The 27,975-nt window shown below is 33.4% G+C and overlaps 3 protein-coding genes across 7 annotated transcripts; all 3 read left to right on the forward strand.

Annotated features, from left to right (window-relative positions):
* The first annotated feature begins 10,199 nt into the window (after window positions 1-10,199).
* LOC149896276 (uncharacterized) lies at window positions 10,200-14,340 on the forward strand. Its single transcript, XM_090117791.1, has 5 exons — window positions 10,200-11,062; window positions 11,637-11,717; window positions 12,194-12,271; window positions 13,150-13,238; window positions 14,214-14,340. The coding sequence occupies exons 1-4, from the start codon at window positions 10,864-10,866 to the stop codon at window positions 13,209-13,211; spliced, it is 420 nt and encodes a 139-aa protein (XP_089973917.1). The 5' UTR covers window positions 10,200-10,863; the 3' UTR covers window positions 13,212-13,238; window positions 14,214-14,340.
* LOC149896277 (uncharacterized) lies at window positions 13,587-27,181 on the forward strand. Of its 5 annotated transcripts, XM_090117787.1 has the most exons (8): window positions 21,282-22,306; window positions 22,396-22,570; window positions 22,876-22,995; window positions 23,194-23,325; window positions 23,552-24,205; window positions 24,310-24,556; window positions 25,444-25,632; window positions 26,279-27,181. In XM_090117787.1, exons 1-6 carry the CDS (start codon window positions 22,197-22,199, stop codon window positions 24,313-24,315), a joined length of 1,197 nt encoding a protein of 398 aa, XP_089973913.1. In that variant the 5' UTR covers window positions 21,282-22,196; the 3' UTR covers window positions 24,316-24,556; window positions 25,444-25,632; window positions 26,279-27,181. The 5 variants fall into 5 exon arrangements, with proteins under 5 accessions (XP_089973915.1, XP_089973913.1, XP_089973910.1 ...); XM_090117784.1 differs by lacking the exons at window positions 24,310-24,556; window positions 25,444-25,632; window positions 26,279-27,181 and having other exon boundaries at window positions 21,282-21,692; window positions 22,113-22,306; window positions 23,552-24,249; XM_090117789.1 differs by lacking the exons at window positions 21,282-22,306; window positions 24,310-24,556; window positions 25,444-25,632; window positions 26,279-27,181 and adding an exon at window positions 13,587-14,443 and having other exon boundaries at window positions 23,552-24,249.
* On the forward strand, window positions 19,258-21,167 carry LOC149896278 (uncharacterized). Its single transcript, XM_090117790.1, has 2 exons — window positions 19,258-20,190; window positions 20,302-21,167. The coding sequence occupies exons 1-2, from the start codon at window positions 20,038-20,040 to the stop codon at window positions 20,722-20,724; spliced, it is 576 nt and encodes a 191-aa protein (XP_089973916.1). The 5' UTR covers window positions 19,258-20,037; the 3' UTR covers window positions 20,725-21,167.
* Window positions 27,182-27,975: the final 794 nt, after the last annotated feature.

A 27,975-nucleotide genomic window follows, 5' to 3' on the forward strand; every position in this document is an offset into this window, starting at 1 on the left:
AAATTGTGTAGGTTCATGTATCCGTCCTTTTTAAAAGTAGACTCGTCTGACCACAGTATTTTATTAAAAAATTGAGGGTCCTCCCTATGCATGCGCAACATCCTACGACAAAATGCAAGTCTCGCAGGATAATCGCGTGGTAACCACCAAACGTGTTTAGTTTGGTTACATTGTTATTGGTATGTTTTGTTCTGCTAGGGTATTGTTCCCGAAAATTATCTTTACATATCCTAATAAGAATTTTTCAAGTAAGTGTTTTACTATTTTGGAATTGCAATAAAATTACCTATCTTTTTAAGTTACTCGCCGGAGTTGCATAGTACTTTTTTTTTTCAGTACACTAAGAGGAAGTTGAGTGAAATCGTAATTACTAAGTCCTTGATTGGACAAAGACTTAATTTTCTTTAAAATATTGGTTAGACATGTATCGTTTTTCTTATTTCAATTTGAAAAAGGGTTATTGACGATAGCATAACAGCAATTTTTTTTTAATATACCAATAATTGTAGGTCATCGGGGGCAAAATCGCCTCACAAGGTATAAAATTTTAATTTTTTTTATAAATGCCTTTTATTTTTTTAATACCCAGAGGGGAATTTTTTTTTTCATTTTTCTGGTGACTCTCATGACCACCCCTATCACCCCTCTTCCTAGCTACGTAACCTTTTGGGACACCCTGTATAACGTTGCCATTATAAAGTCTTCAGTCTCATAGACTCCTTGTAAACGATGTGCGAATCGTTTTGCCCTCATCGCAGTGTACTTCTCGAAGATAAACCTAAGTTTAGCCGGCTTATCTTAAGTTTATGTTCACACCTACCTTTAGCCGTAACATATATAACCTGACTAAATAATTAATCTTAATTTGTAAATCTTTAACCTCTGTGAAAACCATTTTCTGGGTCTGGAATCTCATTTTCAAGTCTGTTTAAAGTATTCGAGTCCACCAGTTTATGGAAATCTGCCATTGTTAGGAATTTCCCAAGTACTGGAACAGCATTATAATTAGTGGTCGGTTGTTTTTTACATATGCATTTGGTATATTTTATCGCATCAGGATTAAAGGGATACAGTCAACAAGCTCTGAATCCATTTTTTATCTCTCTCGCACTAATGTATTTTTTTTTATAATCTTTATTTTTTAAAAAGAGGATTTGTTCATAATCTGAATATGTCATCCCCATAGGAACATCTTAATAAGATTAAGTATTAACTATTAAGGGCCGATTTTTCAATGCCCAGATAAACAGCTAGATAGACTTTATTCTTCAGTTAACAAAATATTCATTTTTTCAATAGAGGGGCCGTTCAAGTATTACGTGAGCAATTTCTTACCATTTTTTACCCCCCCCGCCCCCCTTGTCATCAAAAGTAAGCAAAGCACTTACCCCCTCCCCCTATGCTTACGTAAACATTTTTGTAATAAATGTTTTTTTTATATTGTTATTTTTAAAATAGGAAAATTCATGGAAATATTAGGTTTAACTGATACACATAGAGTAAATGACAAAAAAATATAATCAGAAAATATAAAGAACATAACTAACATAAAGAATATTTTCGGAACAGTTTTTGGTATAACTTGGATTTGTCTATATGATATGACATATTCTAATAAGATATTTAAATTTAAATAATTAAAACGTTAAACTTTGGCTAATTGCATCAACATAAACACAAATGATAACTTTCAATGCTTACAATACGTTTAGAATCCAAACAAAACAATACTGATAGTCGATAGATGCGCACTTGCAGCCGGCCGGCACGAGAGTGAATTATTAGACAAGTGAATAGCGCACGGTAATTTCCCTAATGCGCGGTAATTCCCCTAGTCAGTTCTCAAAGCGAGTGCCTACGCATATTATGTATTATTTGCGGGAATCCCCGAAAATCTTAAATAACTAACGATGACGTAATCATCATCTAGACCCCCCCACCCCCCATGTCATCCAAAATAAGCAAAACAGAGACCCCCCACCCCCCCTTGGTGCTTACGTAATACTTGAACGGCCCCAGACGAATAGGACTTATCTATCGAATAACTACGTTATTTGAGGAATAAATCTATTTGCCGCTCCAACGGCCAGATAGCGCGCTATTCGACGGTTAGGCGTTTGAGTTGACAACTGACGCGTCAAATTTGGGATATTTTCGTATGTCATAACATAGAGCGTAGAATTATTAACAATTAAACATCTTTCTATATAATTATTATCAATTAAAATCATATTGAAATTGATGTTTTTGATAGTACTGATGACCATGCCATTGAAAATTTGCCGAACGCTGCCTTTAAGTATGTCGTTTCCATCGTAAAATATATAAATTGAAACACAAATTTAACCAAACTCTACTCGAATCAAAACAACAATCAACAATCATAGAAGACAAGTGCACTCCTGACGTGAGTCATAATGACGGTTGTTGACAAATTGCAAGAGTTGACTCTATCCCGCTCTAACTTGACTAATTTAATATGTTTGTTTCGCCACTCCGAGAGCAGAGCTGCCAATATGGAAATATTTGGTCAGATAGTTATTCATCAAATAAATCACGATTGAAAAATAGGCGAGCCGTTATGAGTTAGATAAATAATTGAATAAATCTATTCGAGGGGTAGTTATTAGACTGTTTATCTCGGGATTGAAAAATCGGTCCTTAATAATCTTAGGTACAAACTAAAAATTATCTATGATCTACGTCTAATTCCTTTAAGTACAAAATTATACAACTTTCTAGTGATGTAGTAATACAATTTCTAAATATTAATACAATAGTTTTTTAATAAATGCAATATATCTGAGCATGTTGGTGAACATTCAAATAGTGGCCCATCCCATGCTGCCTCATTAGCTAGTCGATCAGCTACCTCATTACCAAATAATCCAACGTGGGATTGGATCAACTGTAATTTAATATTTTTATTACAAGACAAAATCTTACATATATCTTTCTGAATTGTATAAGCGATTGGTAGACCTTCAACATTATTTGTACAGCTAATCAAGTGCTGTAATCAAGTGTGTAAGGCACTTCTAGAATCAGTTAAGATCACATAAAAACCGGAATCAAATGAATCTATATACGATACAGCTTCTGCTTTAGCTATTAATTCTAAATACATAATAAAAACCTTTGCTGTTACTCTCAGTTTAATAGAACAATTGTCTTGAGGATCGTAAACAGCTAAACCTGACCTATCAAACATCTTACAACCATCCGTGTATATTTTATAAAAATTACTATAATATTTACTTAGATGTTTTTCACAAGTTGATTTTAAAAGCAAACTGTTTAAAACACATAATAACATGTATACGAAAATGTCCAGGGTAGGAAGAGGAAGGCTGTAAGAAATTGTTTGATAAAGGTGTTATGATTATTATTATTTATTAATAAAAAATTGTATTAGGATGAGTACATTGTCTGTTGGCTTTCTTCGACATACTTGCAGTATTTCTATTTTCGCTTGAAATTTTTCGTCGTCTGTCGTAGACTGTAAAGTGGAACTAAGGACAACGCAAAATGTTTGTCTTCATTTAAATCATCTTTTAAAACGTTCAGCAAAGATTCTTCGAACTTCGAATTCTGGTTAGATTTTTTATTCCTTTGTGTTTGTCTTACAGTAGATGAATTTGAGTCCAAAGTATCAGATGTTTGAGTTTCATCTTCGCTTTCAACGGCAGTGGAACCTACGTTACCATCAGTTGGTCGTTGTGCCAATGAAGATTTTAAAAATAGCAGCTTTTCAAAATACCGATACTTCCGACGTTTCTTTGCCGCTTGTTCAAACATTTGATTTAAATACGCGGAAACTAACATACGTTTATCATCATATTTATCTTTTAAAGTTTGTAAAATTAAATTATAATTTTCAGCGGAGGGGGTTATACCAGCTATAACAGTTGTGGCTTTCCCCGTTAATTTACCTAGTAAATAATATAAACGCTCGGCATCTGTAAGGCCGGGATTGTTATGAACAATTGATTCAAAATTCGAAAGAAACAGCAGAAATGAGCGAATATCACCCGAAAATGGTACTAATTCGATAGGCGGTAATTTAGGCCTATTTTTATGCAAATTATTAATAATCTCCGTGTGACTGACTTGGTTGCGAATATTGAGATTTAATTCTTTTAATCCTGCTATACAAAGACTTGAATGCAACGAGGCTTTTATAATCAGCTTTCGCGGCGGGAATTAATGATAATAAACGAATATTATATTCATCTAAACATTGTTTATAATCATCGCGTAAGGCTTCGTTCACACGGCATTGTCCTGCACGTTTTTTTGCCGTATACGTCTTAACGTATAAATAGTGACCATACAACGTACATAGATCCATTCACACGACGCCAAATTTTTGTTTAAATTGTTGTTGTTGAGATCCATCACAACCCCATTTTGATAATAGCTCTAAAGAGTTTCCTTCTTCTTCAGTTATACTCTCGAGTACATCATGTAAGTACATACACAACCGTGAGGCTGAATGGTCTAAAAGATCCTGCAAGTTTATTTCAGCACCTGTTTCTGTAACTCTTATCGACTCTTCGCGCGTCTTTCTTTGCCTTTTTTACAAGTGAATAACAAGGATAAATGTTCTTGTTGGCAGCATGAATAACTTCGTATTGTTTTCTTGTCATATCAGCTTCCACAAAAATAGCTAATGCTTGTGATGGTGTATGCTTTTTAACTATCTCTTTTTGAGCAGAAGTAAACCGAGTTCGTATTTTTTGGCTCTTGTTGGCGATAAAGTCATATCTTTCATAACCTTAGACGCGTCACTATATCCGGCAGCACGCTGACTCATTTGGGCTGCATAGGTTAACTGTTCACAAGGTACCTGTTCTCTCAAATTCTTTGTTATGCGCCTCTTTGTTTGATCGCTCGATTCTTTGAAATCCTTTGTTGGTCGTCCGGGCTTTCTTGTTGTCCACGTAGGTAGTGTTATAGAAGTATTGAGCCAATGTCCATTTTTTGTAAAGAAGCGTTCTTCCTTATTACTGGCGGCTGCCCATTTTTGTTTGAATTGAAACTTAAAAGTTTTTAAGGCATGTCTCAGTGAACCTTGTTTATTTTCAGGACAGTTTGTCATTATTTTAAGACGATTTTCTAAAAACTCAAACTTCTGGTCTATTTTCCGGTCCGAACATTGTTTAATGACTTCATAGAGTGATTTCCTAGTCATATCCATCGACATCACTGGTGATTCTGGAATAAAAAAAAGAAAATAAAACATTGTTTAATAAACCCGATTCCGACTTACTCTGATTATAAAAAAATATTTAAAAAAATGGCGTGTATTTGCGGGATATTTTCCTTTGAAAACCTTATCAAGAATAATGAAATTTTACATTACATCCAAAATCATAAGTTAACTAGGCTTAACTCTCAAACAAAAACATCTTTAATTAAATTTTTTACAAAAAAAAATGCATTTTTTAATGCAGAAAGTTTATGATGTGGAATGTTATTTTATCAATTGTAATGACCAAAATAAACATTTTTAATGAAGTACCAACATACCTTCTTCTTCAACATCCATAATGATTATCACTAAATTACACCAAACACAAACTTTATGCAATTCAAAGATTACGTTTTAACTGTGTAGCGCCAAGAACAAAGATGTGATTCACGCAATGACTGGGTTCCGACTGCTGCTACAGTTGATGGAGGGGTGGGGCGTTACCAAAGTTTCCGTTTAGTGACGTAATAGCTATTGGGCTTTAAAGATAGATAAGATGTAACGCAATGTAACAAAATTCGAGTGGTCGACTTTTGATCGACTTTTTACTTAGAAATACTCCTCTGTGCGACGGTGGCACTATCTCGATCACCGGCCTGTATTGGCACGGCCTCGTCTAAGGTTAAGGCCGAAATGTCAGATAGAGGTGGGTCATCCTGCTTCTTCATCCGGACGTCCCAAGCCTTGACATCGTCCCAAGGGTTGAGGAATGGTTTACGGCCATTAACTCCGACGAATAACCCAGTTAGGCCTTTTCGCTCTACGTCACTAACTAGGAAGGGGTTTGCTCTGGGATAAACGGGTAATTCGTCTTCAGTAGCCATTTCAACATCAGCTGGTATAACTGGTTGTCTCCGAAAAGACTGTAGAAATGCTGCCTTGAACTCCTCGATTGAAAATCCCCTCTCTTCCCGTATTTGAAGTACTCTCCTGGCATCATCAGGCGTAAGATAGTCGTAGACTTCAAAAACCTCTTCGATGTCATTGAAGTTGAAGTCCACATTTAGCGTAACGGGTGGGTGACCCAAGACGCTTAAAGTTGCTTTCTCAGATTACATGATTGCTTTCTGGGACCTGGAAATCATAAGTCCTAAAAAGATTTCCCCACTTGAAAACAAAAAGGTGAAAAAAAAAGAAAGCATGATATAACCGGATCAAAGAACATTAGTAAGAGTAAAAAATTAAAAGTAGATGCTACATCCAACGAAAAGAATCTACCACCAGTTGATGACTTTCCAAAACTCAAAACAACTCCGGTTGCAGACGTTAAAAAACTGCAAGAAACCAGCAACACATTCAAAGTATGGAAATTTTAGAAAAAATTCAAGAAAACCAGAAGGCTAGCGATGAAAAAATGACTAAATATTTAAAAATAAAAGAGAAAGAAATGGATTTAAAGAAAAAAGCAATCGATGTTCGTGAAACTGAAATGCGAGTGATAAACTAAAGTTTAATGAAAAGAAGCATAAAGACTGGTTAAATATAGAAAAATTGAAATGAATAGAAAAATTGACTGGTTAAATAATCTACAGAAAACCTGTAAAACGATGTTTTATCTTTTTGTTTGTTTTCGGGAACAAATTTTACAGCGTTTTAATATCAAAAGAATTTTTTTACTAAAATCGCAAACCCCTTTTGACGTATTGCATGACACTAGAATCGCTATAGCACTGGCGGAGGTTCGTATTCGTTTTTGATTTCGTATTTTCTATGAAAAGGGCGATGGATGATTGTCATGCTCCATCTGCCTTTTATTTTGTAATCTAAGATTGATGGCTCCTACATTTGTAGGGCCTTGGTCGCATACAACTGTCACTTAACTGTTTTTATAATGCTGGCTAACTTTTGGGAGGATATCGTACCTTCTACGAAATAATGGCCAATTGGCTGTTTGAATTTGAATCTTAGGCCCTGGATCATGAATACAAGGGTATCGTCTGCCAACTGATTGGTTCTTTCCATGCCCTCTCCAGGGCCATGGTCAACAAAACCTTCCACCTTATCTTCAAATTAGTTATAAATTAAACGCTTTTTTAGCGCAATTTCGTCAAACAAAATTGCACAATATTTATCTTGATCTTCTAATTGTGTAGTTTTATGTGTAAGGTTATTTAAAATATTATCATATATCCCTGGTTGTATATGAAGTTCTTTCAACATTCTCTGCAAAGTTCTTTCACTTGGTAGAGGGAGAACTTTTTGCATGTACCTATATGCTTTTGGAGATCTATTATAGATTGCCAATGATGTTATTTTATTTTTTAAGCACCAACGCTTGCCACGTGGTCTCTTCTTTTGATTTGCTAATGCATTCATTACAATTGACTTGTACATCCGAATCAATTTTATCAAGATTCAAAGATGAAGATGCCAATTTTTTTACTGTAACCTTTGTATTTTGTAATATTTTTCGCAAGCGTTTTTCCCTTACAGTCAAATGCCGGGTAATATATGAAAAGGGATAAGAATCTAATCATTTTTTTATAAAAAAAGGAGGAAAGCTTATGGTGAAAATCTATATACCAAAAATAAAATTGGAGTGTCTGTTTTTACCACTATTTACTAAATGCATATGGTCTAAGATCCGAACATAAGGCGAAATTCAACGGCGTGATAATAGAATGAGACCAATTTTATAATTAACTAGCGGTCCGCCCCGGCTTCGCCCGTGGTACATATTTACGTTTTCTCTACATAAAAACCATCCTCGTACTTCAAGGAATATAATAAAATAAGAATTATCGAAATCGGTTCAGCCGTTCTCGAGTTATGCGCTTACCAACACATTTTGCGATTCATTTTTATATATAAGAAGATTTAGTCTATTAAAAAATGTATTAAAAATGGGTTGACTGGGAAAATCCTGGACAGGACATTTTTAATGAATTAATTTTTTTTTATTTTTTTTTATTTTATTATTAATTGCAGTTTCGAGATAATAAAACAATTTTGTAATAAAACAGTGCTGACATAATTTTTTTTTTCATCATCCTATCAAGTGAAAGTAACTGGTACCGACATACCTGTTTATACCTGCCAACCTAGCCGTTTGTCCCGGTAAATATTAGAAAACTATGACTGCACATTCTGTAGGTTTCATACTTTAAGTCTATTATATTTTTTTTATTATCTTGATACTGCAATTAATTAAAAAGAAATGTTTTTTTTTTAAATTCATTAAAAATGTCCTGTCCAGGATTTTCCCAGTCAACCCATTTTTAATACATTTTTTAATAGACTAAATTAATTATAAAATTGGTCTCATTCTATTATCACGCCGTTGAATTTCGCCTTATGTTCGGATCTTAGACCAATATGGATATATGCACGGTAGATATACCAAAATGGTAATTTTATACAATTTTGGCTTGTAAGTCTGCCTGTTTGTTCCGGCTAATTTCTGGAGCAGCTTCACCGATTTTAATGGAACCCACTGACACAACTTTATTTACATGGATAAAACTGCAGGATGCAACTATTTATAAAATATTAACATTTTACCTTTTGCTTCATTGCAGCTTTTTGATCTCTTATAATTCTGAACCAAAACTGTAGCTTCTGGCATTTTAAAAGCAGTTTGAACTGAAATCAATTAATGTATATGTTTCAAAAACTATTTTGAGGATAATGATGTTATAATTAATATTACTTACATACAACATCTTCCCCTTTCAATAAGATATAACATAAGGATAATCAAATAATTTGCTGACGAACAATACTAATTTTACAATGAACCTTATATATATACACTTAAGCAATAGAGTACATTCATTACAGTAAGTTTAGCTAAACAATCAATTAGTTTGCAATAATCTATATCTATCCATTAGTGCAAAACATAACATCATGTATGATATTCTATAGACATTAGGTAATTATAAACAATCATAAGTTTAACACATTACTCGCACTTAACCTATAAATACTCTAGATTTAACACAAAAGCCAAACAATAGTAGAACATTCGATATACACATATTCCTATACTACATCATCCGATACTATTTTTTTTTTTGTTTCTTTTTTTTATATTCTCACTTTAAATATATTAAACTAAAAACATTAATTATATAGTTAATAAAGAAATCTGTCTGGAGGACGCACTACTCTTCCAGAACGAGTACAATAAAATTTTGTATTTTGCGACACCTCAGTAGGAGAAGAATTTATCTTGTAATTTTGGACATAACTTTCATCAAAATCATCATAATCGCCGATAGGACGCATATAATCAGGTTTCGTACTTTTATTTAAAACGGGCTCGTTCTGATCGACGCCAGTCTTAATAATTTGCTGCCTATTCCTCCTATACCGTGCGCACCCAGTACGTTTATTCATTTACATGAAAAGTGTTAAATATGATTTATTAATTGGTAACATTGACTAACTGAAAATATTTTGTTTGTAAACATCACAATTGCTGTCACAAAATGGCGGCTACTATTAGTCCGGGATACATCGTCCATTTTTGCAAGTGATTACTATCAAGCTAATTTTTCGTGAGTAGCTTTATTTTGATGAGATGCCCAATAATTTCATGTACGAAACTCTCGATTGTGGTAGCTACCAGAGGAAACAAGGATAAAATATTTTGATTTGATGGTTTATAAATGTTGAAAATAAATGATAAATCAGTTGTATTCTCTGAAACAAAATCGCTCTCCTATTTCAATATCGACGCAAATATATGTGAGCATTTATTCCAGGCACATATTATTTTGAAGTTTGATTTCAACTATCAAGTAAAAAATAAATTGCCTGAAATGATTGTTCAAATTAAATTGCGTCGTTTGTCACAGAAGAGAAGTGCTAAAAAAATATAAATATATTACATAGATAATACTGTATATACATATTATGTATATGTATGTAGGTATATAGAATTAGTTTTAACCCCAAAATCCAGAGGGCCCATTGTCGCCTGTCAAAGTCAAATAGGTTTGCCTTCATACGCTTCAAGAGGACTCTCTATGCCCTATTATACATTATACTCTTTGGCAGGGGGGGACACCTAGAACAAACTGACATTCATTAAAGAAAGCGACGCCATCTATATTTTGGAGAGTAAAAACTTATAATTATTAGTTATATTAAAACCCCAAGGATACCCCTCTATCTTTAAAGTAGATTTTTTTTTTTCATAGAAATAATGGTGACTTATGTAGACCGCCTCCTTGGTACAGTGGTTGACGCGTGAGCGTAAAACCGAGGGGTCCTGGGTTCGATTCCCGGTGGAGACGAAGAAAAAAAAATATGTCTCGGTCTGGTAGGATACAGAAGGCTGATCACCTACTTGTCCCTAAAAGAAAATCGATCAGTGAAACAGATGTATCGTAATACATTTGCCCCTTACCCCACTACGGGGACACGGGACTTCACTTTATGTAGCTTCTGGTCCACCTGATAGTAAGTGGTAATCACCGCCCCTATGGACATGGATGTATTTTCTTAGTATTACAGAAATGAAAAAACAGACTTACTCTTAAGTTTTACAATAAACCCAAGATTAGATTAATTGTTTAGGTATCAAATTAAGAATTTCTCTACATTTTCTGTTAAAAGAAATTAGATAATATATTGATTATTTTACTATTTCAGGCCAGGCTATGCATCGTTTTCCAGATTGTGTTAAATATCCTGAAAGGTTTATGGCTTGGGTGGCTCTTGTTAGTGGAATATTACAATCAGAGTCTGATTATGAACATTATAAAAATAAAAGGATTTGTGATGTACACTTTTCAGAGAAGGATAAAAATCGTAATAACAGACTGAATGCTTTGGCAATTCCAACGCTTCATTTATCTGGTAAGTCCATTACCTTCATTTTTTGCTTTGGTTCCAAGGTCTGCTATCTGATCATTTGACAAAGAAGAGGAATGACAATATTCTAATGTTAGACCAGTTTGAGGATATTAGTCGCCCCTTTAAACCGCCATTTCTGATAATCATTCTCATAGTCTTATCATTATATATATATTACTAGTGGTCCGCCCCGGCTTCGCCCGTGGTACATATTTCGCAATAAAAGGTAGCCTATGTCCTTTATGTATCAAAATATCTCCATACCAAATTTCATGCGAATTGGTTCAGTAGTTTAGGCGTGATTGAGTAACAGACAGACAGACAGAGTTACTTTCGCATTTATAATATTAGTATGGATTATCTTGTTTTATACTTTTTCAATAAATATTGAAATGACAATGTACTTATACTTATTATTTAAACACATTGGTGAATTATAACTAGCTGTTGTTGTCTCGATACAACGTAAGTTGTAACTTATCTCAATCTATCAAAATATATAAAAAAAGGCTTTATCATCAATCAATCAGCAGAAATTTATGTTATTTATATTGTCCTTTTTTATTCTTCTTCACAGAGCGTTTTGAAACCCAAATTCCACAAGTTTCAACCTCAATGCAGCAGCAACAAACTTCATTACCGCCAACATCTAATACAGGTAGCAAACATTATCCACATTACTTTTGTAAACTAAATATACTCTATAGTCTATTCTATAAGTAAAACTTTATAATCATTGTAATAAAATATCTATGACAAAGGTATTTTTATTTTTGGTACTGTAATATATGTAATTATAACACACTAGATGTCCGCCCGCGGCTGCGCCCGCATTTTCAAAGGAAAACCCGCATAGTTCCCGTTCCCGTGGGATTTCCGGGATAAAACCTATCCTATGTGTTAATCCAAGTTACCCTCTATATGTGTGCTAAATTTCATTGTAATCGGTTCAGTAGTTTTTACGTGAAAGAGTAACAAACATCCATACATCCATACAAACTTTCGCCTTTATAATATTTATTTATTTATTTTATTTAATAATAGTATTAAGACTAATGCAATTTTGGCATAATTATATTTTTTAGAGTTTTTCTAAGTTGTTGTAATATGGTATTAAAAATATATGCTTTACAGAACAATTTGGCTGTAATTCAGTATTGGAACAAGCATCATCCTCAAAAGATATATTACCATCACAAGCAGTTAACACAGGTAATATTATAATTAAATTACTGTCCACTTCTAACTTCTTCTTCTTGTCTTTTTCTTGTCAAACTCACTGTTGTTAGCTGGGTCTCTGCCACATAATTATCTTCTTATATATAAAAATGAATCGCAAAATGTGTTGGTAAGCGCATAACTCGAGAACGGCTGAACCGATTTCGATAATTCTTTTTTTATTATATTCCTTGAAGTACGAGGATGGTTTTTATGTAGAGAAAACGTAAATATGTACCACGGGCGAAGCCGGGGCGGACCGCTAGTATTAAATAAACATTAATGTTTTTAAGGCTGATTAGTGATGCAAGAGAGAAGATTAGCCACTCAGTCATTAAATATTAGTTTAAGCTTACTAAAGCTTTTAAAAGAGCTTGATTTTAATAAGAATTTGGTCTTGTTACTAAAGATTGGAAACATTAATATTTTAAAGACAGACCTTTATGAGTTTTTACAGCCATTTTACAATGGAGCTGATTCTTAGAGGCCTAGCCACTGAGACAAATAGAGCTATATTATTAGTAATATGTATATTGTTAGACGTAACTTTTCATTTAATATTTTTGTGGATGAATAATTGTCACTGTTTCCTGTCCGAACATGTTTAGCTGTCGAATACTATAAATTGCCGCGTTCCTTTGACTCGTGGCGCATTCGTACGAATCGTGCCTAGGGGCTCGGACGCTGTTTATACGACGTTCGACCCAACTACCCTCACTTTACTAATAGTCGTTGACTAGCTGCGTTTTGTTATCAACTACCTACATCAATTAGGTAGCTGTGTAGAATCGCAGTACATTCTTATTACATTCAAACTAATATTTAAACTGACCACGCGTGATATTTCTTACAATATATTTTTATTTTTTTAGGCAATACCTGCACTATTGCTGTGTCTAACAGCGTAATGTTGGAGCATACTATACCTGCATAAGCAGAAAACCTAGAACATCTAGAAAAGGTACTTTAATATTTTATTATATTTTTTAACAATTTGACCATAACAAAAACAATAGATACCCCAAATTTATAATAATAAATAATAATAAATAATACACTTTATTCAGCACCAAGTAAATACACGTAAAAAAAAAAGAAACAGACAATATGTTATAAAGCTAAAAAGGCGGCCTTATCGCTACTAAGCGATTTCTACCAGGCAACCTATGGGTAGGATTTTTAATTATAAGAAAGAGGTGAAAACAATAGGTGGTGCAGCAATGAAAATGAATTACAGTATATTTAAACCATATAACTACTTATATTATAAATACAGTATATTACTACAGTATTAATACAGTATATTTATACTTTGAGTTACATATATCAAAATGTGTGCTTGCTATCTATCTATTTCTATCTTAGGTACTTGCTTGCATTTTAGATTAATAATTTCTGTTAGTGTGTCATCAAATTCAAATATAATTATTACAGTTGATCATCCAGTTTTTGGTCACCAATGATTTTGTTAATCATAATAACAAAAAATAGAACATAAATACTAATGGTACATTATTTTTGTAAATCCATACTTATATTATAAATGCGAAAGTAACTCTGTCTGTCTGTCTGTTACTCAATCACGCCTAAACTACTAAACCAATTTGCATGAAATTTGGTATGGAGATATTTTGATACCCGAGAAAGTACATAGGCTACCTTTTATTGCGAAATATGTACCACGGGCGAAGCCGGGGCGGACCTCTAGTTATATATAACATCTCGCCTCTGCATGGATAGATTTATAAATCTACCTACTAGATACACCCTATAGGGTGTATCTATTTGTTTATTATTGTTAGTTCAAATTGCCCTAAAACAACTTAAGTATCTGTAATTAATTGGGAAAAATCCTAATGAATCAATTAAGGTTTTTACATTGCTTTTATGTATATATTAATTTAAGTTAATATTCAAAATCTCCTGTTTTTTATAGGTGCTGTGGGCAGCTTATTTACCCAGATCAAGCTTCTGCGATCTGAAGTATCTCGTTTGCGTAAGAAAGGGCAAACTTTTATAACAAGATTGAGGAATGCAGAGGCTTTATCGGAATATAAAGTTTTCCAGCATTTTGCACGGATGAGCAAACCAGCTCAATTATTTGTGAGGATGCAATTAGAATCATCAAAAACTCCTAAAGGACGACGTTTTACGAACGAGGAAAAGGTACTTTCATTGTCCCTTTTCAAAAAAAGCCCTAAATCTTATGCACATTTGTGTAAATATTTTATTTTCCCTTCGTTAAAATCGATGAAGCGACTTCTAAGCACCATCAAAATCCATCCCGGCATCAACTCAATAATATTTAAGAAGATTAAGGAGTCAGTTTTGGAGAAGCCAAAACCATTTAGACTGTGTAGTCTTATATTTGATGAGATGTCGTTGACACCACATGTGAATTATAATGTTCAGAGAGACATCTTTGAAGGCTTTGCATCCAATCAGGTAGAAAAGTTTGTTGATCATGCCCTGGTCTTCATGATCAAAGGCCTAAAAGAGCATTTCAAGCAACCTATTGCTTATTATTATTCCGTCAGTCCTCGGATCACAGACACAATAGAAAATCTATTGTGTCTCGGCCCGATCGGGCCGCTCGGTGGTCAATGGGTTATACAAATTGTTTGAATAAGCAGTAGTTGAAGAGATTAATTAAAACCGTTGTGCAGCATGCACAGGATGCTAGCCTAATAATTGCCAATACTGTTTGTGACCAGAGCACAATTAACGTTGGAGCCATCACAGAACTGGTCAATGAGACTAGAGTAAAATATTTGCGGCTCAATAAAGAGTGGAGATATGATATGTTTTGTGTGAATGGGAAAAATATAATCCCTCTTTATGACACACCCCATTTAATTAAAGGAATCAGGAATAACCTTTTAAATAAAGACTTGTTGTACACAAGTAATGGGGAACAAAAAGTAGTCAAGTAGGAATATTTCCAGAAAGTATATGCAGCTGACAAGTCATATGGGGAATTGAGACTTCTGCATAAGATAACTGAAGAGCACATTAACCCTGAAAAAATAAATAAAATGAGGGTTAAAGCAGCAACCCAAGTATTTAGCCATAGTGTTGCAGTTGCAACAAAACATTTAGTAGCCAGGGGTGATCTGCCTGCTGAATGTAAAAATTTAATTGAGATAACTCTTTTATGAGATAACGTTTTTGACAGCTTAAATATAAGTACGTACAACATACCTAATTGTAAAATCTATAAAGGACCTATCAAAAGGCGGTCACCTCACCACGCACTATGGCTAAAAGCAAAAGAAATGTTAAAAAGCATTAAATACCGCCAAACTAAAATTGTTGCGAATAAAATTCGGCTGATCGAATCGACCATTCCGTCTGTGACAAATTTAATAAAAACTATAGAGGGCATGGAAGCAATTTGGAAAGTTTTATCGCAAAGGTATGGTTTTGATACACTATTAACAAGAAATTTCAATCAAGACCCAGTAGAAAACTTCTTTGGGAACATCAGAAGTTATGGGGTGAGAAACAATGCTCCAAACACTATTGCGTTTGAAGGGGCTTTTAAGTCATTACTTTTAAACAATTTCAACTCACCCCACTCTAATAAAGCAAATTGCGAAGCAGATGGCAATAAATGTCTGCAGACTTTACATTTTTTTTAAAAAGAAAACTATGAATCTTCTGATGTTCCTAAAGATGAAGATAATATACAATTTAATAATGACCTGTTTAGACTACAAGCCCGCATATGAAAAAATATGGGTCAAATGACCCACCAGGGGTCATATCTAGAACGATAGCAGAGCAAAAAATAATAAGATTCATCACTATGCCGTCACTTGTAAGCTGTCCAACTGAGTGCAGATGAGAATTGAAAAGTACAGGTAGACTCGGTAAATTTTGGTCATATATTTTTGTACGGCATTCTTAACCATCGATAGATCCATTAAAAATAATAAGAAACCGCTCAGTGCCGTACAAAAATGTTGGTCCACCAAGTCGGAATTTTTATTTAATTTCCGAGAGTTACCGGGGGTAAATTTGGTCATTTGACCATGTACGGCATCTGTGTCATACTATTGCTATACTGCTTTTAATCCATTATTCCGCAACGCCGTACAAAAATCATGGGGACAAGGGGAAAAAAATCGAGAGTTGCAATCCCCTCTCTTTCCCCACTCCAGGGGGTCATTTGACTAAGTACGGCTTCGGTTCCAAAACATTATCTAGCACTCAAAAGTACTATTAAAAGCAATGCCGTCAAAAAATAATTGTTCTTTTAAATGTATACCAATAATCATCTTAATTTCATCGAATTCTTGATATAAAGAGCTGTAAGGTCGTTTGACCCTGTACGGGAACTTTTTTTTAACATGATATTGTAAAATTCAATTGTTGTATAGTATTGCCGTTCAAAAGAAACCGTTCTAAAAAAAGTTATAGAGAAATGCAAAACCAGAAATTTTGTTAAAGTTTAAACATCGTAGATTAATGAAATATAATAGTTTTCTACACTTTATTCGTTGTTTTAAATAGTATTAACATAGATAAATTAGGAAAAAACGATGCCGTACATTTTTGTGCAGACCACATCTTTTAGGCTGATGAAAGCGACGAAAGCTACAATTTTAAGGGTGCTTTATGGCCATTTGATACAGTACGGCATTAACATATTTTTACCCAACTACGGCAAAGCAAAAGGAGGGTTATGGTTTTGACAGGTCATGTATGTATGATCATCTATTCCCTCGTAACTTCTAAACTACTTATCAGAATTCGACAAATGACATATCATTAGAAGCGTCTGAATTGTTCACTGGATAACCAGCGACCAGCTAGCTAAAGGCTATATGGGGTTTCACAAAATCTAATGTGGCGCCCTCTAGCGGACAAAACATACAGAGTAAAAAATAAAGTTAAGATAAATATGCCGTGTTTGGTATCATTTGAAAGCGCTTTACTTGTACATTTTGAATATGTATATAATACTAGCATTTGCTTGTGACTTTACCTGTATCCATGGGCTGATTGCATATAATTCACATCTTTTCGTTCATAGCATTTTTATTAGTTCATCAATTTAACGGAGTCCATTCCACTTGACTCCGACTTTCCAAGGTGATAATTAACCACCTCGAGCTCCTTAATATTAATGTATATTTATATTTTATTATCAAAATATAAAGCAAACATTTCGTTATATGGATTTTTTCTTTTTCAGATTTTTCCCCTTTGAACCAACGAAAATGTACGGCACATGAAAAAATATTATCTATGCATAAAATACTTTAAAAATAAATTTATTTCGTTTTGTGTCAAATGACCCCCTGGAGTGGGGAAAGAGAGGGGATTACAACTCTCGATTTTTTCCTCTTGTCCCCATGATTTTTGTACGGCGTTGCGGAATAATGGATTAAAAGCAGTATAGCAATAGTATGACACAGATGCCGTACATGGTCAAATGACCAAATTTACCCCCGGTAACTCTCGGAAATTAAATAAAAATTCCGACTTGGTGGACCAACATTTTTGTACGGCACTGAGCGGTTTCTTATTATTTTTAATGGATCTATCGATGGTTAAGAATGCCGTACAAAAATATATGACCAAAATTTACAGAGTCTACCTGTACTTTTCAATTCTCATCTGCACTCAGTTGGACAGCTTACAAGTGACGGCATTGTGATGAATCTTATTATTTTTTGCTCTTCTTTCGTACTAGATATGTCCCGTGGTGGTTCATTTGACCCATATTTTTTTCATATGCGGGCTTGTAGTCTAGTTCAGCTGTGATATGAATAAGGAAGCTGATGCAGGGCAAAGTAATTATGTATGTGGCTGGGTCTTAACAAAATGTTTAAAAAATATTGTTAAAACTTGTAATATGTGTAAGCAAAACCTGCTCCGTCACGCTGGAACCCGCTTTAAAAAAAACCTTACTTTTTTTCAGCCTATTTTACCTACAAACGATGCTAATAAATGTAGTATAGGTCAATTTTTTGTAGTCTTATTAGTTACTTAGAAAACATCATTGATATCGTTCGAAGTAAAAAATATAAATAATAGCGTGTTGATTAGTTTTGGAATGGGTTCCAAATTGATTGTAGTTTATTGTAGTGGCAAAAAATTCTTTATTTGCGTTGTTTTATCTCAAATTATTGCAAGAAATTATTGTAATCTTTTTTTTTGTATGCTTGTACTGATGTAATAACTGTTGGCTGACCTTAAATAAATAAATAAATAAATAAATAAAGAAGGTCACAATAACGAGATTTAAAAAAATAAATAACACTTGTTCAAAAACTACAAACGATTTTATTATTAGTTGAAATTATAAAAAAATAACAAATAGTAGCACTAAGTTATATCACATATCACTCTTGTAATTGCATATAAATATTTATGATTATTTTATTACATAAAATAGCATATGTATTGTTTTTTTCTTCATTAAATCTTTTTTAGACACTACTTTTTTCTTAGAGCTGCTGGAGATTCCGTCATGAAGTTCCCATTTATTGTTGCTTCTACGTAAGTAAGGTCGATAATGACCAGTCTCATTGATATATATGTATGCTCTATGGCACCAACTAAAATGTACGTATTATTTAACACTTCTAGCTCAGCAGGGATTTGTAATAACGAAGTGCCAGAATTCGGATCCCTTTTGAGACTATTTTGATTGACCATACTTGTGAAGAAAACTTCAATATCAATCCATAGATGATTACCGGGTTGAAAGCTAAGGGCGTATTCAGAAAGAAAGCTTGAAACTTATAAGCGCTTGTCGGCGCTTATAAGCGCTGGTAACCCGCGCAGGAAAATATGTATATGAACATGCGCTTATAAGCGCTGATCGGCGCCGACAAGTTCCAACAAGTTTCAACAAACTTGTCGGCGCCGATCAGCGCTTATAAGCGCATGTTCATATATTTTCCTGCGCGGGTTACCAGCTCAAGATTTCTTTCTGAATACGCCCTAAGATCATTTCTAATGTTACAAGTATCACACCGTCGTACATTTGATTCTAGATATTTCAATAATGATTGCTGTAGTCCTTGTATCCCATTATTTGTCAAGGGTTCAAGATGTGTAGCTATCACAGGTAAGGTAGATGAGCTACTTTTTTCGCAGTTTACACAGGTTGACTTAACGGTTAATGAAGGAACTTTTTTAAACATTTGCGTGATTGTGTTGCTTATATTAGAGTTACAGTCTATTATACCATTCTCAATTTTCATGAATTGAAGAATGAGATTTGCTCTTTGTTGATAGACGCTTGTATTTATACCTTTGGATGAAATTAATTTGATAATTTCAAAGACATCTGATTCGTTTTTATCTACATAATTATGATATACATATAAATCGATCCACATAAGCGATAAGTATACAGTGTAATGCTGAATCAATAGGACACGTATTGCTTAATTTCACTAGTCCTTGTTTTGTTTTTAATGGCGCCAAGCAATTACCATTAATTAATAACCCTAATTTTGCTTTCGATTTCGGTCGCTTATGCTTATTTCTATATCCGGATCTTTTTTAGTATAATGACTAGCCTTATAATTTTTTAAAAGACTTTTACGCATCCGTACCATTAATAATTTTGTTTCTTGGTAGTGACGCCAAATATGTTCGAACGCATTTTTTGTAAGAATATCTGTTTATTTTAGGTTCGAGGCAAACCTCTGACGAAGGATGAGACAAAATTATTGCTGGGCTTAATTGAGAGCAGCCCAATAATTTTGTCTAAAACAACAAACGCCGCCAGCAACAAGATGAAAAATGAGGAGTGGGTCAGCCTGACACACAAATTTAATGCCACTGCCTCTGTTTGTCGTCGATCACCCCAGCAGCTGCGTTTAAAGTGGGAAAATTTAAAGAAACTTGCTCGTAAACGCAGCACAAAAATTAGGATGAATCGCATCCAAGTAAGTGTTATAGAAAATTTTTTCATCTTTGTTTGAAATTATAGGTACTTATTACGTATAATGTTAAGTAATTTAGTACATAGTAAGTACATCAGTTTATTATTTTCACAGACTGGCGGTGGCATTCCAGAGTACATTCCCCCGGATGACATTCTGGACAGAGTGGCCGATTTACTGGGGAGTACTGCAAGCGGCTTTGTTGTGCCATTTGGTGGTGACAAAGAGGAAGGAGTTTTTGTTTGTACTGGTGATGGTGGTGGTGGTGGTGGTGATGATACTGGTGATGGGGCTGGGCAGGCTAGGGTGCTGCCGGTAGAATCAATACCAGTGTTGGTAGACACAGGTATTGGTACTACCATGCCAGTAACAGTGTATAATGCAAATTCTTCATTTCCATTATCTATAGTTAATGGTAGTCTTATATCAGAAAAACCTATAGATAATGCCACTAACCATGAAGCTAGTAAGCTACACACACCCAAGAGGCTTACATTGAGTTCGCCTAAAATAGGTAAATATATTACCATTCATTAATAATAATTATGATCATTGTATCCTATAATTACTATAATAGCCTAATATTAGTCTAGTGGTTACTATCTTTGAGTACAGAATCAGTAGATTCATGCCTTCTGGCTGGTATTTATATCAAAAACCAGCTGACACTTGCTGCTTCAATCATTTCCCCCCATTTTACTCCCTGAAGAATAGAATTTTCAGACATGTTTTCTTGATGAATATGTTTAAATAATTCTTGTAGTTATAGATAGTATTATAAATATTTAAATATGTTAATAATAATTATTTAATATTATAATATCTTGTGTAGTAAAAAAATTAATTTGGCAAATAAAGAATTTTCTTGCCACTACAATAAACTACAATCAATTTGGAACCCATTCCAAAACTAATCAACACGCTATTATTTATATTTTTTACTTCGAACTATACCAATGATGTTTTCTAAGTAACTAATAAGACTACAAAAAATTGACCTATACTACATTTATTAGCATCGTTTGTAGGTAAAATAGGCTGAAAAAAAGTAAGGTTTTTTTTAAAGCGGGTTCCAGCGTGACGGAGCTAGCAAAACCTCCTAGACAGGGAAAATAAAAATAGCCAAAATGATTTCATAAAATTAAAAGAATATTCAAATAAAAAGTGGCTATGTTACCCAAGCGTAGAACTACAAAAGTGCTTTCATGATGTACAAAACATAACGGAGTCATTTAAAAAAAAAACATACCAAAAATCAATATAAAAAAAATATTGTTATGGTTGCAGACACATTGGTCGATTCTCCGTTTAAATGTCCAGTTCATAAAGAAACACTAAGAAAGTATTTTCTAGAAATTACAATAAAAATAATAATATATAGCTGGTGTAGATCAATCAACCGAATTTTATCAGGGAAATTAATATACAATGGCGATGATCAAATTAAGGTTGCTGCGCAACAATATTACAATAAGCGATAACATTACAAAAATAAAAAATAAAGTGTACTAATTTCTTTTATTGTCCTTTTCTTCATTATTCTTAGTAATGTTTTTTTAAGAAATATGACTGAATAATATTTAGCACATCCAAATATCATTTTTATAGACCCCTTGGTAATTCTTTTTTTGAAAGTGTAAGTGAAAAGTATTTTTTTTTCGAAATCATTATATATTTTATAATCAATTGTAGATTCAGTCTTTTTTCTTAAATTATAATCTTTGTTTTATTCTCTATAACAATATCACTCTCCTGTTACGATAACGACGCAAATATTATATGTGAACATTTATTTCAAGGCACATGTTTTGAAGTTTGACTTCAAATATCAAGTAAAAAATATTTCGCCTGAAATAATTGTTCACATTTAAATTGCGTCGTTGTTGTAACAGAAGAGTAGTACTAAAAATTGATATTATGTATAGGTATGCGTAGGTAGGTGAAGAGGGCGCATTGTCGCCTGTCAAAGTCAAATAGGTTTGCCTTCATATGCTTCAAGAGGGCTCTCTATGCCCTATTATACATTATACTCTTTGCTCTTTGGTGGGAGCTCACCTTGTGTAGACCCCAACATTAAATTGTACCGATTCCCTAATCCTGGACCAACAAATACACAACGGTAAGAGAACATAAATCAATCTTAACATAACCTTAAAATCTGTTTTATTATAAAATCAGTCGATTTAACAAGTCTTCATTTATTTTCAGATGTGAATTGTGGGCCAAATTCTGTTTCCCTGAGGGAGCATGGTCTTCTGTAGACTTTCAGCGGAAGTTGTATTCTGAACACAGAATGTTGTGTAACTTACACTTTCAAATATCATCATTTACTGATTATGCTGAAAAGAAGCTGAACAGACATGCCGTTCCTGACGCTGAACAGGTGAGAATTCCAACCAACATCACTACTTTTACCACATTACCCTATGTAAGTTATTGGAATAATAGTAAAAAGCTTTTTGCAAACACTTTTATTGTGGGCACAGCTAAGAAGTGGAATTCCCTGCCAGAGTCTTTGTTTTCTGATAGCTACAAACTTGGGGTCTTCAAGTCAAGATTGAATAAGTTACTTCTAGGCAAGCATGCTTCACTGGCGACCACATCATCGCTTACCATTAGGCGAGATAGTGGTCAAACGCAACCCACTAAAGTTAACATTAATTTATAATAATAATAATAATGTTTCAGAATCAATCGACTATGGACGCAATTGATTACTGTTCTGCACAGCCTGGACAATCACGCCATCCCTCAAGCCCCATTCCTGGGCCATCGCGAAAATTAATGGATATCACAAATATTCAGCCGGTAATTGTAATTTTTGACAAAAAACCTATAGACAGCCACAGTACATCCAATTTTGATGGATTTTGATTTAATAAGGATTTATTAGTGATATGTGTCATAACAACTCATTTAAATTGTTATTGGTTTGGTAATCATGGTAAAAGTAGCGACTATTAGAACACTAAATTTATTTTCTGATATTCAAATATTTTGTTTCAGTATAAAATTATCACTGTTCCTGAAGACCTTGTGTGTGAAATTCCTTTGGACACCTCCAAAGACTGTGTAACAATGTCTCAGCCTGGCCCATCAAAGGTACCAATTAAGAGCACAGAAAAACAGCATGGAAAGGTAAATACAAGTTGTGTACTATTCATGTTTTATTTATTTATTTAATTATTTATTGCACACACAAAAGACATAGAGACACACAAAGTACAGCTAATAGGAAATAATGTGTACAAACGGACAAGTTGTACGTGTAGTGTGTTGTTTTAGTAAATTGGACAAAGTATATTGAGTTTTAGTGAAGTTAATAGCATCCAAACCTGAGTTTAATTTTGTTTTTTTATTGCAGACAATTGCTGTTGCTGACAAGAAATGCACAAAATATTTAAAGAAAATATGTGAACTCAAAAATACAATAAAAAAAATGAAAAGTAAGAACATTTTAAATGTTCTGTGTGAAAATAATGCAGTCCAGAAATTGAGTGCTCATTTAACTCCTGCATTTGCTCTCATTCTGCAAGGAGAGTTAAAAAATACAAAGAGAAAATATAAAGGTAGACGGTGGACTTCTGAACAAAAAATTATAGCACTGCGATTATATAAAAGGTCACCATCATGCTATCGTCTCTTAAGAAGACTTTGGTGTCTACCAGCACCAAGCACTTTAAAAAATTTGTTAGGAAAATTTCAGCTTAATGTGGGTCTAAATGACAAGATTTTTAAAAGTTTAAAAACCCATGTGGAAAGCCAAGAGCCATCAAATAATGAATATATTTTAATGTTTGATGAAATGGCTATCAAAAAGCACCTATGGTACAATAATAGAGAAGACAAAGTGGATGGGTACCAAGACCATGGTGAACATGGAAGGTCCCCACAAGAGGCTAGTCATGCCCTTGTGTTTATGGTCTCAGGAATAAGAAAGAGAGTGAAACAATCGGTTGCATTTTATCTTTCTAGTGCTTATGTAACTGCAGATAGATTAGCTGTACTCATAAAAAATGTAAGTTAATAGATTAAATAATTTTTTTGAAGTATTTTACATCAAAAATTAAAAAATATTTATCTATGTAAAAAAATTTATTCTAATATTTTTTTCTTTTTTAGGTTTAACATAAATGTTTTGAAATAAACTTAAAAATAGCAGCAACTGTATGTGACATGGGTGGTGTCAATAGGCGAGCATTGAATATTTTGGGGGCTTCCACAGAAACTCCATATTTTAATTTTGAAAATAATGAAGTGGTCACATTATTTGATACACCATATTTACTAAAGTGTTTCAGAAACATGTTTTTGAAACATAATTTAAAATGTTATACAAATATAACATCAAACAATTGCAAAGGACAAGGTAATCATTTTAATACTTTTTCTTTTTTTAATTCTAATGAGTTCGTAATGGTTCTGATGAGTGTTTTTATTCTGAAGTAGAGTGTTCACTGGTATATATATATTATATAAGAATAAAAGCGGTAGGTACAATAAATATTTTTCCGATTTCATTCAACATAAAGGTCTCACCACCCTTAAACACAGCCCGACAGCCTGGAAGTCTGAAAATCAATCTTAGCAATATTTTGTTACATAGGAACTGAGTTCTGGAGGCTAGATTAGCATTACCTCCATGTGACTACTATAATATGTGGCTACTATTTACAATAATTTAATACTGATATTCAGCTGCATGTAGTTAGACTGGAACTGGGCTATTTTTTTCATTTAATGTAAAGGGTTTCTGGAGAATTAATTGAGATCATTCAAATTTCAAACTTGTCATCAAGCTTTTTTACTTACTTATTTTTCAGATATGTAATTTTGTATTTTTAGTGCATTCTGCTGTAATTTCTTTGTTTCATCTAGTACAGAGGATCTTCAAAAATGCGCGCCCCTTCACAGCTTGTTACTAACTCTTGATGTATTTGTATCGAAAATTTAGTGGAAGGGCGTCCAAGTTTGTAGTGGAAAAAGTACTACTTACTCATTTCTTTATGTAGTACTGTTAGCCAATACCATATTTATACCATACTAGAGGTCCGCCCCGGCTTCGCCCGTGGTACATGTTTACGTTTTCTACCATCCTCGTATTTAAAGGAATATAATAAAAAAAGAATTATCGAAATCGGTTCAGCCGTTCTCGAGTTATGCGCTTACCAACAAATTTTGCGATTCATTTTTATATATAAGATTTAAAAGCTATAATGATTTGTACTAACCCAGACATTTCTCATTATTTTCTAGCCATTGCTAAATGGAAACACATTGAAGATTTTTTCGAAGTGGACAACAATAACGGAAATTTCGTGTTTGCTCCAAAACTACGGAAGGACCATTTAAATCCCAACAATAAGCAAAAAATGCGAGTAAATCTTGCTGCTCAAGTTCTGAGTCACTCAGTGGCTGTTGGAATGTTTGCCAGAATATCCCAAGGTACAATTTTAACATCAAATCATCAAAAGTAAAGTTAAAATCACGATTTAACTTTACTTTTTATTAATTACATAATGTAGTTTATTGTAGACATATTTAAAAACTGTATCGAAATCATTGTACAGTCGCCTGCACGTCAGTTGTAACCAGCGTAAGCTGGCCTATTATTCATTACTACACTACACAACAACTGGTCCATTTAAAAACCCAGTGCAATGGAGCAAATTTAACAAGAAAGCAGAAAAATTATTTTGTTTTGCCCTGATAAGATACTAAGTTTTAAAATATTTAATATTAATTTTGAAGATTATTGATAAAAGTAATTTTTAGGGTTCCGTACCCAAAGGGTAAAACGGGACCCTATTACTAAGCCTCCGCTGTCTGTCTGTCTGTCTCCAGGCTTTATCTCATAAGCCGTGATAGCTAGAAAGCTGAAATTTTCACAAATGATGTATTTTCGTTGCCGCTATAACAACAAATACCTACTAAAAATAAATATTAAGGGGGTCCCCATACAATAAACGTGTTTTTTTCGTATTTTTTTGCTAAACCAGGCTGTATCTCATAAACCATGATAGCTCCAGGTCAAAGTGTTACCACTGTACCACAAATAAGTATATTAATTTTACATTCTGTTAATTTTCAGGGCTGCTACCTACAGAAGCAACAATAACTGCTGAAGTAATAGCCGATATGGACAGATTGTTCGACTGCGTGAACAGTGATACACCACATTTAAAAAAAGGAAAACCATATTCTACAAATTTAACAAATGTGTCACCACACTTAAAACATTTTGCAAAAATGAAAAAGTTTTTTGCAACTTGCGAATTTGTAGGGTGTCAAAGCCAGCCCCCATCAAAGCAAGGTTGGATATGGACACTTAACGGAATAGAAAAGCTTTTTAATAATTTAAAATAAAATTCTATTAGAGCTCTATCAACTCGCCGTCTTCAACAGGACCCTCTCGAAAATTTGTTTGGCACCATAATAGGAAACTGTGGTGCTAATTATAATCCAACAACTGGACAATTCGCTGGGTTGAAGACGGCCATTCTGTCCAACCTTGCTCACTTGGGGTCAGGCAATTGCGCAGAAGATGACTGTACGACAATGACAAATAACAAACAAATATTGTCTAAATCCACTGCCACAAATATATGCACAGAAAGTAAGACGGAAGATCCAGTTGTTTCAGACATGTTTTCGTTAAATGAGGATTCTTTTGAAGAAAGTGTGTCTGATTCTGAAGAATTACAAGCTTGTGCATATGTTTGTGGTTTTTTATTGAAAAATCGTAAAAGCACATGTAAAAATTGTGACTTCATTTTTAAAGCTAAGGACACTGGCGAGCTTGTATACACATTCGTAGCGTATAAAGAATATAATGACATCAAAAAAGGATTGAACTATGCATCTCAAGCATTAATAAGATGTGTCGAAAGTTGCGCTACTATCTGCAACAGTTTCTTTTTAACGTCATCACATTATTTGAATTTAAAACAAAAGGCAACTATTAAACTGTCAGAACAAGTAAATTTTAGATTTTTAATGATAGGATGAATATTGATTTTATTATTAATAGTGTATTTTACATAACTGTTAAACGATTTTGTGTGCTTAAAAATCGCCAATTTTCCGAAACACACACAAACAAAGCATTAAAAAGAAAATTAGATATATTACAACATAAATAATTGTCATTACATTCTTCATAAGGCATACAAACTTTTAAGTCCTTACAAACTTTCAATGACTCATCACATTGAAAGTTTGAAACGACATATTATGAAGTTTCATTCAAATCGACCCGATTTTAATGAAACTTCATAATATGCAGGATTTCATTAAGCAGGATTTAGGTACTTAAAAAAGTTATAATTTTCTAAAAATAGTGTAATAGCAAAATTTAACTGAGATTTCCAATTAGCTGAAGATAGAATTTATTAGACCTATATATATCCTGCTTATGCGTATGAAGTTTCATTTGGATTGTGTATGTTCTGAAAACAGGCGACTCACGATATTTTCCTTCACCTATGTCAGTGATATCCAAGATAAACATAGAAAATACATCTAAATTTGAAAAATCACATTGGTGCTTGATAATATTATATTTAAATGTTAGGCAGTTGGTTTTTATGTTATTTTCAAATAATTCTGTTTTTGAATTAATAATGTAATTTAATTGTTACTATGGCAAATTTTGTGAAAATAGTTACAGACTTCCATTGAGATAATATTACTACGTATGGAGGAGACACCACGAACAAAATCTGTGCGCCATTTTTTTGCTCTAAGTTTTAAAAATTATTATTTAGTTACCTACTTAACGATGAAAGT

This window comes from Colias eurytheme, chromosome 29 (genome assembly GCF_061535395.1).
Source record: "Colias eurytheme isolate Ceu_HAF_F1 chromosome 29, ilColEury1 Martin Lab GWU primary, whole genome shotgun sequence".
In the NCBI taxonomy this organism is placed as follows: Eukaryota; Metazoa; Arthropoda; class Insecta; order Lepidoptera; family Pieridae; genus Colias; species Colias eurytheme.